General features: G+C 50.0%; 1 protein-coding gene across 2 annotated transcripts; it reads right to left on the bottom strand.

The window, feature by feature from the left end:
* Nucleotides 1–711: 711 nt before the first annotated feature.
* Nucleotides 712–4,231, bottom strand: LOC133924794 (F-box protein PP2-A13-like). Of its 2 annotated transcripts, none has more exons than XM_062370505.1 (3): nt 3,340–4,224; nt 2,790–2,908; nt 712–1,463 (listed from the first exon to the last, which is right to left on the bottom strand). In XM_062370505.1, the coding sequence occupies exons 1-3, from the start codon at nt 3,703–3,705 to the stop codon at nt 1,028–1,030; spliced, it is 921 nt and encodes a 306-aa protein (XP_062226489.1). In that variant the 5' UTR covers nt 3,706–4,224; the 3' UTR covers nt 712–1,027. The 2 variants fall into 2 exon arrangements, with proteins under 2 accessions (XP_062226489.1, XP_062226490.1); XM_062370506.1 differs by having other exon boundaries at nt 1,317–1,463; nt 2,765–2,908; nt 3,340–4,231.
* Nucleotides 4,232–12,459: the final 8,228 nt, after the last annotated feature.

Genomic DNA, 12,459 nt, shown 5'->3' with positions numbered 1-12,459 from the left:
GCGCCGACGGAACGGCAGCGAAGCGGAGTTGTGCACGCCGCACAGGCGGCGGCGCGCCGATCGCTCGCAGCGCCTCCTCGTCGCCTGCTTGCCCGCGCGGATTCGGTGAACCGGGCCGGGGTCGGTGTTCCAAACACCGACCGGGTGGTCGTTATTTCAAACTCCGACCACGGCGGATTCCACATCAGCACCCCCGCCCCGGCCGCTTGCTTGTGCGGATTAATTGTTGGAGATCCGCACGGGCGCCGCGACGTGACGATCGATCACAGCGGCCATGAGCTCCGTCGATTGCATGCTTTCTCGCCCGAATTTGGTGGGATTTCTCCACGCGGCGCCGGGGCTCATCTTCAATCCTCTTCGGGAGTTCCGGTGGCGTCGTTGCTCCAACTTCCGAACGCCGACCACGGCGACTTGTTGGCTTCTTTTTGCTTGGAGTTGAGTGGCGACTGAACGAACCTGAGCCTGAGCAAAATTCGACGCCTTACACCAAGCATCAGGCCGAGAAGCAATCTCCTTTGCTAGGGGGTCAACAAAATTGGAAGGCCGCAGTCGTGGGCGACAGCCTATGCAGCGTGCACTTACAAGTTACAAATCAGTAGTCAGTATGTTCAGGCACATGGCATCTCGTAGTGAAACGACGAGCACCCCGAGCCCGAGGTAAGCAACTTCATCTCAAAGTGTTGTCCAAAGAAACAGCCAAGTAAAACAGACTGGAAACATCAGTGTTCTCAAATCCCAATCTGTTTAAATACAAGATCTCACTACCATAAGATCCAGGAAAACATTATCCCTAAACATCACTATCTCAATGAACAACAAAGGAAACTGCTATTTCTAGGAATCGTACATCAATATACCTACATCTAAATCTTCCTGACTCCCATGTCCCTACTTATTTGACTAACACTACAAAAAAAATACAGGAAAAGGCTTTATGTTCATGCAAAACTCTCGGAAAAAGAATATGCACACTGGGGAAAAGGCTAGGCATCCCACTCAATGCTGCATGGAGTGATGCAGCTTGTTTTTACAAAATTTGCTCATAGATTATGCACTCCTCGTGTTGGTGATCCTTGGGGTAAATAAGAACAGAGTCGACACATAGACCACCTTTTGTATGTGTGCAATCAATCTGCATCATGGAGAACTTGAGTTTCGTCAGCTCATCTGAACTCGATACGACAAAATCGCCGACATGGTGAAGGATCCAGGCTCCTGGTCTTTCTAGATAGTGCTCAGATGTAGAATGCTGATCATCCGAAGTTGAGAGCTGGAACCGTGTTGGTTTGATGTCCCAACCGTGAATGAGTTCAGAGCTACGGACCCGGCGGCCCATCCACTTGTGTGGTGGACCCAAGTGGAGCCGGAAGAAAAGGCTATATGAACCAGCAGGAAAGCAGAAATCAACCTCCCCAACCACCTCAAGCCACCAGATTTGATGAAGATAGGCAACACTATGAAATCTGCAATGAAAAACTTAGAAACTTAATCTTCTCTTATTTGGTGACTTCAGAGGTGATTGTACATGAAAAGAGCTCAAACAGGTAATTATAGGATGGACGAAGTTACAACAACAGCAACACATCATGCAAAGTGAATTTCCTTTTGTAAAATATCTGAGAGAACTAAAATTCTGCAGAACTGTTAATACAATTACACAATCATCAATAGATCAGCTGACAATATTCGGTGTTTGGAGGTTTGGTTTAAATTTAATAGTGAAATCCTCGTATCCTAACATGCTCTAATTTGCATTAACAAAAAATGTATAAGCTATCTTTCAGGTGTTGAGGCAAGATGACAATGACTGATAATGCAGTGGGGTGCTTACTGATACATGCAAGAACAAGAACGGGACAATAATGTAAATGGACAACAAATCATGTATCAGTATGCACAATAAATCAAATCACATCAGAACCTATATTGGGAAGGTACAATCCGCAACAGAAGTTATAAGATTGGAGATAAGGGTACACCTAGATGCTTTTCAGTGAGAATGAAGTGATTGGATTTGGTTGTATGCAGCATGATGATTGGTCTCATGATTCTATACTTCAAAAATGACAACAAAATAATACAGTAGCATTAAGTGCTTAAAAATGTAAAATCTGCCCAGACATGTATGTCAGCCTATGAGCTTAGTAACATTTAATAGAGCACATAGCCTAAAGAAAATAATGATCAACAATCCTCCAAAATTCAACTGCCAAACCACATATTTTAATTAACCACCAATATGAGCTAATCACACTCCAAGGACTTGACTAGCTTGCAAAGCTATAAGTTGTTACTAAAAGTTTGGAGTTTGGAGAAGTTGTCAGGCATGGTGACCATTCTCTATTTGTAAAGGCTAATCTTAATGTCTGAAAAACATCATCTGAATAGACCATGCAGCATAAGCCTTTCTTGTTGCGCAGGTATGTGGAAGAAATATGCATATGTACTAAACAAAGGTTTTTTTTTTTTTTACACAAAACTCTGGTTTTCCTCCAGTTTACTAACAAAATAAATATAGCACATGGTCATAAAAAGAATAAATAGCGGTTGAAACTCAGACTATTTAAGATAATAGCAAACATCAAGCAAGAGTTTCCAATACACCAATGACTATGGATAACCATTTCAAACCATAGCATAATAAAAGTATTCCATGATTTTCCTTTCCCATTATGTCATACTCAATATCATAAGCAAACAAAACATCTGAATAGGCATACAGTAAGAAGTTCTATTGAATTTAATATTAACGCCTAACGAGTACCTTTACAAAAACAAGGAGGAAGTACCTTGATTCCTCTGTGGACAGGTGGCTCCAATACCTCCGATCATCTATACCTGTGATCGACATAGCCTTTGAAGATATGGACATGCAAAGGCCTCCCTTGTTCTTTTCAATCCAGAATTCCTGCACAAACAAGTGTTTTTAGTCAGATCACAGCAGCAGCATTGGGAGAAAACCAAGAGCAAACATCACTGAAGACATCAAACATAAAAATACAAATAAGGTCTATTTCCTCTACTTCTGCAGATTCGACTTCTTATTTCCCTAGTAGCGCCCCAATTTGTCAAACGTTGAATTGCTCAAACTACTCAAGAAATCAAGTAATTCTCATTCCAAAAGTCCCCATAAAAAATCAATAACAATTAGCAAATCTAACTCAACACCACAATCTGCCTGTTCGCAGAACTAAATCCAAACCTGAAGAAAGCCATCCAGATATCTACAGAAATACATTATATTTTCCCGTCCCAGTAAACCAACAAACTAATCACCATACACAATCTTCTAACAAGAGCCATTCTAACAGCTAGACATGAAAAAAAAAAACTAACTACCTTGGTGCGACCGTCGAAGTGGGTGGGCCGGCATAGACGCGCGTATATCTCCTTCTTGATCGTCGCAGAGGAGCAGCACCTGACATTGCCTTCGGTGGGGTCGTCGCAGCCGCAGTCGTCGTCGGCTGCAGCGGCGAGCGCGGCTAAGTACCGGTAGTTGGCAGGAAACTTAGCGGTCCAGACGCAGTCGGCGGAGGCCGCCCCGCGGAACGCCCGGTTGAGGCGGGCGACGTGGCAGATCTCCGGCGGGTCGAGGTAGAGCAGCACCGCCGCCACGCAGCCCTCCGGCATGTCGCCCAGCGACGTCTGGCCCCGTTCCCGGCCGTACCCCTCTGGCCCCATCACGCTCGACGGCGCAGCTCCCATCAATTTTTTGACGCGAGCAATGCAGGGATTTGGATAATTTCTTCGGATTAGCCTCCAATGCCTTCCTCAGTGGACACCTTTCTTCTCTATCCGGTCGGAAACGGTTGGATAGCCGCCACAGCTCCGCTTAATTCATGTGGCTTGCCGCGAAGAAGCCTTCATCAATCCGGCGAAAAATTCTAGTTCACTTTTGGCATAAAATCGAACTGGAAAACGAAATCTTTTCCGCGCAACGAAACTCAAAATGCCCACAATTTTCGCGCAACACGCCTCAATTGGAGAAGTAGAGGGGAAAGAAGAGATTTTGTGGGGAGGAGTGGCTTGCAACGGAGAGAACTAGGTGCCGGGTGCGTGCAGACCTGGTGGCCGTATAAAATACTCGCTTTTCAGGTTGTTAGTCTGGACAAGAAAACTGAAGTGGATATCGTTATGTGCTACTGCTTAGGTGCCTGACGTGGAGGATTGGAATGAATTAGTTTCGCACTCGCAGCGATTTGTTTCTGCTCGTATGCTTCGGCAAATCATGGTGGCTAAAGAATTGATAGGTTTGGGACAATTGGATTTAGGTTCTGTTGGTTTTAGTTTGTATACTATGGATTGTGATACAAGTTAAAATAAAAGAGACAGACTGTATAATTTAATTTAAATAATTTAATTTATAGATTGTAATAATTCAGCAATCTGTTTTTCAATAGTTTATGTATATTATACAATTCACTTTTTACAATTTAACTTTTTATAATCTACCATCCACCAGCTAATTTTCATAACCTCTAACTAAAATAAATATGTCATTAGACGGGGTTTGGAGTTGGAGAACAAGACTGATTAGGTGTAACCCCGGAATCAGTTTGGTGCTCTGTTGCTGTGATGTCCTTTAGCGCTGGCAGCTCGTTTCATATGGTGGTCCGTATCAACAGTATTCGATTTGGTCGCACAAATATAATCATGGATAATCCATAGCAGATAAGTTGGTAAATAATCGCAGTCATGTAAGTGGTTTAATAGTAGTTAGCATTTCTGGTTATCAAACAAAAGATCGCCGTGTACCTTAAAAGTCCATTGTATTCTAGGAAGCATAATATTTCAGCTTAACGTTTGACACCAGAACATATGAATTTCACTTAAAATAATATAGCTCCTACAATAATCCTATAAAATCCCCATGTTCCAAATTAGACCATAACACTTAACTTTCACTAACGGATCACTTCACCCTTTAGGGTTGCCATATAGCCACCATGTCAGCTGGTTTTGCCACCGCACGGATGGTAACGCGATCATGCGTGTCTAGATGCAGTGACTATAGTGATTTTGGATGTGATTCGGTGGATGGGGTTTGGATTAATTTGTGTTTGTATTGGCAAAACCGGCTTATTCGACAATCCTAATAACAAAAATATAGTCACAAAAGCTTCAAAGCGCGAAGTGATATGTTATTAAAAGTTTGGGGGTTAAGTGAACAGGAGAATATTTCGTGTAATAATTAGGCAAAGAGAGAATTCGTGGAGTCAAATGAAACTTTTTCCATCAAATAATTGTGTGACGCTTGTACATTTCCCTGTTGTTCATACTCACCTGTTTGGGCCTTTTCTGTTGATATATAACATACTGTCAATCGTACAAAACCTCAGTAAAGAAATTGTCCCATTTTTCAACCAAAGTGGGGATACCAGTATATATCATAAACTCAGCACTTTTTTAATAACAACAACACTTCATTTGACAGCGTACGCAGTAATGAAAATCGTCGGAGCAATACTGAAAGCAACCGAAGATCGGAAGAAGATATCCACGTCGGCACCTTTGGTTGCATCAACTGCACAATTCTACTGCCACTGAAGTGCCCTTTTGCAATCAGAGAGGGCGAAACCACCCAAGATCTCGTCAGAAAAAGAAGAGTTTGAAAAATTGAAAGAGAAGTGTCTCTGATTGCACCGGACAGATTCTAAAAAAATATCACTGGCTGGATTGCTTTGCGTGATCGCATCGTTATCACTAGAGAGAGAGAGGGTGCATGCGCTTTTCGATTCGAGCAGCAGTAACGAGAAGGAGATCTTGCGTGTTGCTGAATTGTTTCGAAACCTGGAAGGATCGGTTTTGGTCAACAAGACCCTTCTGTTCGTTCAATCAGGGTGGCCGGCAAGCAAGCCAACAGATGGGGCCTGCTAGAGACGAAGAAAAAAATGGCTGTTCTCTACCGGATTACTACGAAGACGGTCGGTTATCGCCATCCCTCGAAGCTGATAAGGCTGAAACCGCAGAGCAACACACGTGTGAGGCCGCATGCGTGCGCGGACCGGATGCCAGCCAAATGTTTGGTGCATATTTCTCTTCGTTTTACTCTTTCTCTATTGGACAAGTTCCTTGTTTGTTTTTCTTATATTATCGATTGCATTGGTGAGCAACATTATTTGTTTTGACCATTTCATTTCTGTTTGGAGTACAAGTGTGTATAGCTGGAGAGAGTGCGCAAGGTCTCCCTAGATTTTTCATCCACTTCCGAAGGGCCATGTGTCGGCTCTAATCAGGGACTTTTTCGATATCTACTTATCGTCCGTTGAACAGACAATAGATTTAAAAAATATAAAAATATCATGTTTCAATGCTTAAAAATTCAAAATAATATTGAAACAGTCATAAAAAATTCTGAAACAATATGGTATCAAGGATGCTACCATCTAGCTCATCAAAAAATTTAAGATAAAAATATGACCAATGAGAAAAAAAAAGTGTACACCACAATTTTTTTAGATTTTCATGACAGCTTTCATAGTGTTATGAATTTTGAGAGTATATTGGAATGCGATATTTTTATGGACGGGCGATAAGTATGTGTCGTCCACTAAACGAGCGACGGGCATACATTTCTATCAATTTTCAAAATGGGTGCACAATTTTCACTATCACAGAAAGTATTATCACTGTCAGTTTCAAAACCCTATCACTGTCGCTTTTTGAAACCGATAGTCCTTAATCAGTAGTGAAAATCAATACCTATCACTGTTGGGTTTAGAACCGACAGTGATAGATGTTCTAAGAAGAAAAAAAGAAACGTGCCAGCACTGGGGGCCCGCCGGACACTGCATCAAGCTCGGGATCCCGCCGGATACAGCGACCGATGTAATTCGTCAGTGAAGTCATTCGAGATGCCAAGATAAGATACCATCAAGCCCAGAAGATGCTTTACGCAGTACTCATCGCTTTCAGGAAGCTGCGTCACTACTTCCAAGCGCACAAGGTCTCGGTGGTAACCACATACCCACTGGGACCGATCTTGCGGAACTGAGAAGGCACTGGGCGTATCCTCAAGTGGGCGGTCAAGCTCGCAAAATTCGATCTGCACTTCATCAGCCGCCACGCAATCAAAATAGGCTCTGTCCGACTTCGTGGCAGAGTGGACGCTGATCCCCGAGATCGACAATGAAGAATTGTCCGCTTACCCCGGACAAGACGGGCCCGGGTACTGGGTCATGCACTTTGACGGCTCCCTCACGCTGAAAGGCGTGGGGACTGGAGTGGTGCTCACCTCTCCAACAGGTGAAGTACTCCAGTATGTCGTGCAGCTGCATTTCCAAGCGATAAACAATATGACGGAATACGAGGGCCTCATCGCTGGACTCCGAGCAGCGGTGGGTCTCTGGATCCGGCGGCTGCTTGTAAAAGGTGACTCCCAACTGGTGGTCAACCAAGTATCCAAAGAATACCAATGCGCAGACCTGCAGATGGCGGCGTACGTGGCGGAAGTCAGGAGGCTGGAGCGGCACTTCGACGGTCTGGAGCTGCGGCATATACCTCGCCGCGACAACACTCTGGCCGATGACCTCTCTTGCCTGGCCTCCGCCCGGGCGCTCGTCCCGGCCGGAACCTTTGAAGAAAGGCTCACACGGCCATCCGTCATGCCTGCCGACCAGGATGAAGGGAAACCCTCGAGCTCAGTCAGGGGGACCCAGGCTGCACCCTCAGTGGGAGGACCCGTCAGGGTGCTGCCGCCTGGCGAGTGCGCTGCGCTTACCGATAGTCCTCAAGAATCCTCATGGATCGATGAGATCCGAGGCTACTTGAAAGAAAACATCCTTCCCGGGGACGATGCCTCTGCAGAGAGGATTGCACGGCAGTCCAAACGCTATGCCATTGTAGATGGGGATCTCTACCGACGCGGCACGGACGGTGTCCTCCTGAAATGCATCACCCGGGCAGAAGGCAGTGAGCTCCTCACTTAGATCCACGAGGGCGAGTGCGGTGGCCATGCATCGTTTCGCACGTTGGTCGGGAAGGCCTTTCGGTAAGGCTTCTACTAGCCAACAGCCCTCCAGGACGCTTCCGAGCTGGTTCGACGCTGCAGGGCGTGCCAGTTCCATGCAAAGCAGATTCACCAGTCAGCTCAGGCTCTTCATACCATCCCCCTGGCTTGGCCCTTCGCGGTCTGGAGGCTGGACATCTTGGGTCCATTCCCCTGAGCAATCGGAGGCTATGAGTACCTATACGTCGCCATCGACAAATTCACCAAGTGACCGGAGGCGGTCCCAGTCGCCAAGGTTACCAAGAACACGGCGATCTAATTCATCCGCAGTATCACAAGTCGCTTCGGCATCCCGAACAGGATCATCACCGACAATGGCACGCAATTCACAAGTGCCCTGTTCGAGGAATACTACGAGGACCTCGGGATCAAGCTTTTATTCGCCTCTATTTCCCATCCCCGTAGCAACGGGTAAGTCGAGCGTGCAAATGCCGAGATACTAAAGGGGCTCAAAACCCGGACCTACAATGTGCTCGCAAAGCATGCGAAAGGGTGGATCGACGAGCTGCTCGCTATGTTATGGGCCAACCGGACCATGCCAAGCCGAGCCACTGGGGAGATGCCTTTCTTCCTCGTCTACGGCGCTGAGGTTGTCCTCCCCTCTGAGCTCACGCTCGGCTCGCCTCTGGTGAATGCATACTCAGAGGGCGAACAGAAACAACGAAGACGCGACGACGTCGAGCACTTGGAGGAGCGTCGGCGACGAGCCGTCGTCCAAGCCGCCAGATATCAGTAGAGCCTGAGGCGCTACCATCAGCGCCGTGTCCGAGCCCGGTCACTCGAGGTTGGGGATCTAGTTCTCCGACGCGCTCAGACTCGCGAAGGAAAGAATAAACTCTCCCCCATGTGGGAAGGCCCCTTCATCGTGACCGATACCCCGCGGCAAGGCTCGTTTCGGCTGGCCACAGAGGACGGACAGCCTCTCCCAAACACATAGAACATCGAGCATCTAAGCAAATTTTATCCATAGGTGAGCGTGTTTGTGCTCGGGCCAACCAGGTCAAGGGCCTTCCCCCTGCCCAAATTGGCCGGGGGCTGCCACCAACCATGTAAGTTAGCACTTGCTATTTATTTTCGTCACTTCTGTACGAATCATTAATATACGCCCATATTACTCTTATTCTGAGTTTTTTCCACTGGAACCCATATGTTAATTTGCTTGGTGAGATGCTTGATTTGTGCGAGAAAAACACGCTCTCTCTCATTTTCCCGCTGATAAAAACGGATACCGGTCGGTATGCGGCGCAGGCAGCGATCGCTGACTTAAGTCTGTTGTGGTAGGCTGTGGTGCCCGGCTGCATGGCAGTACCCTGAGCACTACCGAGCCTCTGGGGTTCTCAGGTAATCCTACCGCTCGAACATGAATAGTCGGGACCGCCTAGATCCCAGGGGCAGGCTGTCAGTGCTCGGCCTGGTCAGTCCTACCCCGGGCACCACCGAACCATGGGACCTCTTGGTCGTATCTCTGTCTGTTCACTTCGCTGGTTCAGGCATTCGAGAGGTCTCGGGTCAAAAACGAGCATGCTATAATGAGTACCGCACTGACAGAGCGCACCAAGCAAAGAATCTTTGCCTATTTTTGAAGCTTACAGATAAATGCTCGAGAACCAAGCAGCCCGACCACAAGGGCCTCTGTGCCCAGGGCGCTGCAGAGCCTCTGGGGTCCTCGGGTAATCCTACCGCTCGGGCATGAGTGGTCGAGACCGCCTAACCCCTGATTCCATTACCGGGTTTGCAGTGCTCGAGTGCTAAAAGGATGTCCTGGGGGCTTAAGCGCTCTGCACAAGGGAATCCATGTTCCCGGGCGCCCAGAGCTCAGGGCATCTACCCTTTCCTGGCCTGATCGGCGGGAAGGCTGACACCGACTCGGTGAGTCACTAAAGTCATATGAATTTCCTTTCATACATACGCAATAAACTATTATTCCCGAGTTATCCTTGGGACCCTCGTATGCTAATCTGTTCGGCGAGGCAGTATCCTCGCGCGCAAAACCCCGCCCTCGTGTTCGCTTTTCTGGAACGACAAAGATAAACAGTAGTTAGTGTACCGCACAGGCGGTGATGGCTGACCTAGGTCCTTTATGGTGGCTGTGGTGCCCAGCCGGCATGGCAGTACCCCGAGCACTACCGAGCATCTGGGGTTCTCAACTAATCCTACTGCTCTAACATGAGTGGTCGGGACCGCCTAGACCCCGGGGGCGGGCTGTCGGTGCTCGAGCTGGTCAGTCCTTCCCCGGACACCACCGAACTGTGGGGACCTCTGGTTGCATTTCCGCCTGCGCGCGTCTCCGGTCTATTTGTTTGAAAGGTCGCGGGGCGAAAAGCGTTCACTGGTTGTGGCGTGTAATGTGCCAGGTGGACTCGTCTCCCGAGCAAAGAAATTTGTGTCAGTCTGTGTCTTTTTGACTCAGCAGCCGCGTGCTTGCAAGCGCCCGGGGGTTGCGCGCCCTCAGCACTAGATCCCACACGAGGGCTCGGGGGCTGGACGCTCAGGTGGTCTCGCTGCTCGAACATGAGTGGCCGGGGCAACCTTGTTCCCAAGGGTAAAACTGCCGGTGCTCGGCCTGGCCAGTGCCTCCCGGGACATCAGAACAAACAACATCAAAGGAAAAATAAGCACAAAACGGAGTTCGATTCCAAGGATGGCTTCTATACTGAAAGGAAACATTCAGAAGGGAATCACTCCCATATTTACAAACTTTCAAAAAAAACAAAACTCCTAACTTATTACAGGCTAAGAAGGAGTGCATGCCTCGCCGCTGCTGTCACTGCTCGGGCCCGGCTCCCGCACAAAAAATTTCGCCACCTCGGTGGTGACGTCGCGGACGGCTACCCGAGCGGGGGCCTCCGCTACCTTAACCACTCCCTGTCGGGCTGGCTCTAGCGGGAAGGCAGGGTCTCGGCTGCGGTAGCAGGCGAGAACGTGCTCGGCCACACCTTGGGCCAGCGCACGCCCCTCCCGGGTCGCCAACTCCTGGACAGCGGCAGGGAGAGCCTCGAGGCGCCGGGTGATCTCCGAGAACCCAAGGGCAAGATGGCCTAGCATTTCCAGCCCCTGGGACCCACAGATACGAACCCAAGCCCGGTCGCCTCCACGGAGTCCTGCACCTGCCGAAGGACATCCTGCATCATCGCCTTGACATTCTCTTTGTGGACGGCATTAAGGTCCTCCACGGCTTTCTTCAGCCGAGCTTCAAAACGTTTGCCGTCAACGGTGCTGGCAGGAGTGTCCTTTGAGGCCCATACCTCCTCGAGTTGGGCAGCCACCTCGATCCGGGCCTGCTCCACTTGCTCGGCCCGGACCTCGACGGCCTGCTCTCGGGCGGTTAGGCATGCCTCCTGGTTAGCGACGGTCTCCTCCCGGGCGGCAAGCGCTGACGACGCCAAATCAGCATCTGTCTCACGCAACATGATATGCTCCTCCCGGCGGAGAACGTCGGCGCGGCCGCGCTCAAGATCATCGGCCTGGCAGCAGAGGTCCGCCTGTGCAGACTGCACAGCTTCCTCCCTCTTGCCGACCGCCTCCTCCCGTGAGGCAACTTGCCGCTCACACCGGGCAAGTTGCTCCTCGCGAGCGGCCAGCTCGCCGGCGCGCTTCCTCGACACTTGGTCGCGCTCCGCCGCAAGCCGCTCCAAGCGGTCGGCTTTCTCCTGTTCGGCGACGGCCTCATCGCGGGCCTCCTCCAGTGCCTCCCGCTCCACGGCCAGCTCCTGCATAGACCTTTCATAGGCCGTGCGAGCCGTGGCCATGCGGGCCTCCAGCAATTTGCGAGCCTCCTCCAGCCGCCCCCTTTCGTCGACTAGGGTGACGCGCTCCCCTTCGAGCTCAGCCCACTCCGCTGCAACAGCCGCCTCAAGTCGCCCAATGACCTCCCGGGCGCTTCCCAGCACCTCGGGGAGGAGTTCCGGAGCCTAGCCAGGGGATGGCCGAGGGCTGGGTCCCTTGCGAGCCCTCTTAGCAGAGGCGCCAGGGACCCCAACGGTGGCCGCACCGGCGCCACTCTTGTCGCGACAACCTCCCCTGCAGCCGGTTGCTCCTCCCCAATCGGAGGGCTCGAGGCAGGGCCAGCTGGGGCTCTCGACTCAGAGCCGGCCGGGGCTCTCGACTCATAGCAGGCCGGGGCTCCTGACTCAGTGACAGGGGAGGGACTCGGCTGCTCCGGGGATGTTCGGTCTCCTTCAAAGTCCTTGGGCAGCCTGGAATGAAAATAGGTTAACCCCCAGCAAAGACACGGGCAAAATGAGCTGAAGAAAGAAAAGGGAGCTTACGTGGTTTTGAGCCCGCGGTACCGCCATCGGGACTGCGGGATCTGGAACTCTGGGGCCTGCGGCCTGGGCTCCGGCCTGGGCTCTGGCCTTCTCCTCTTCGGGAGCGGGCTCTGGTCCCCGGGCCGCTGTGAGCTGGTCCTAGCCTCCGCCCCGGAACCTGCTCCCGAAGACTGGCCAGTTCGG

The sequence above is a fragment of the Phragmites australis genome, chromosome 7 (assembly GCF_958298935.1).
Source record: "Phragmites australis chromosome 7, lpPhrAust1.1, whole genome shotgun sequence".
Classification (NCBI taxonomy): Eukaryota; Viridiplantae; Streptophyta; class Magnoliopsida; order Poales; family Poaceae; genus Phragmites; species Phragmites australis.
This window is presented reverse-complemented; position numbering and strand designations above follow the sequence as displayed.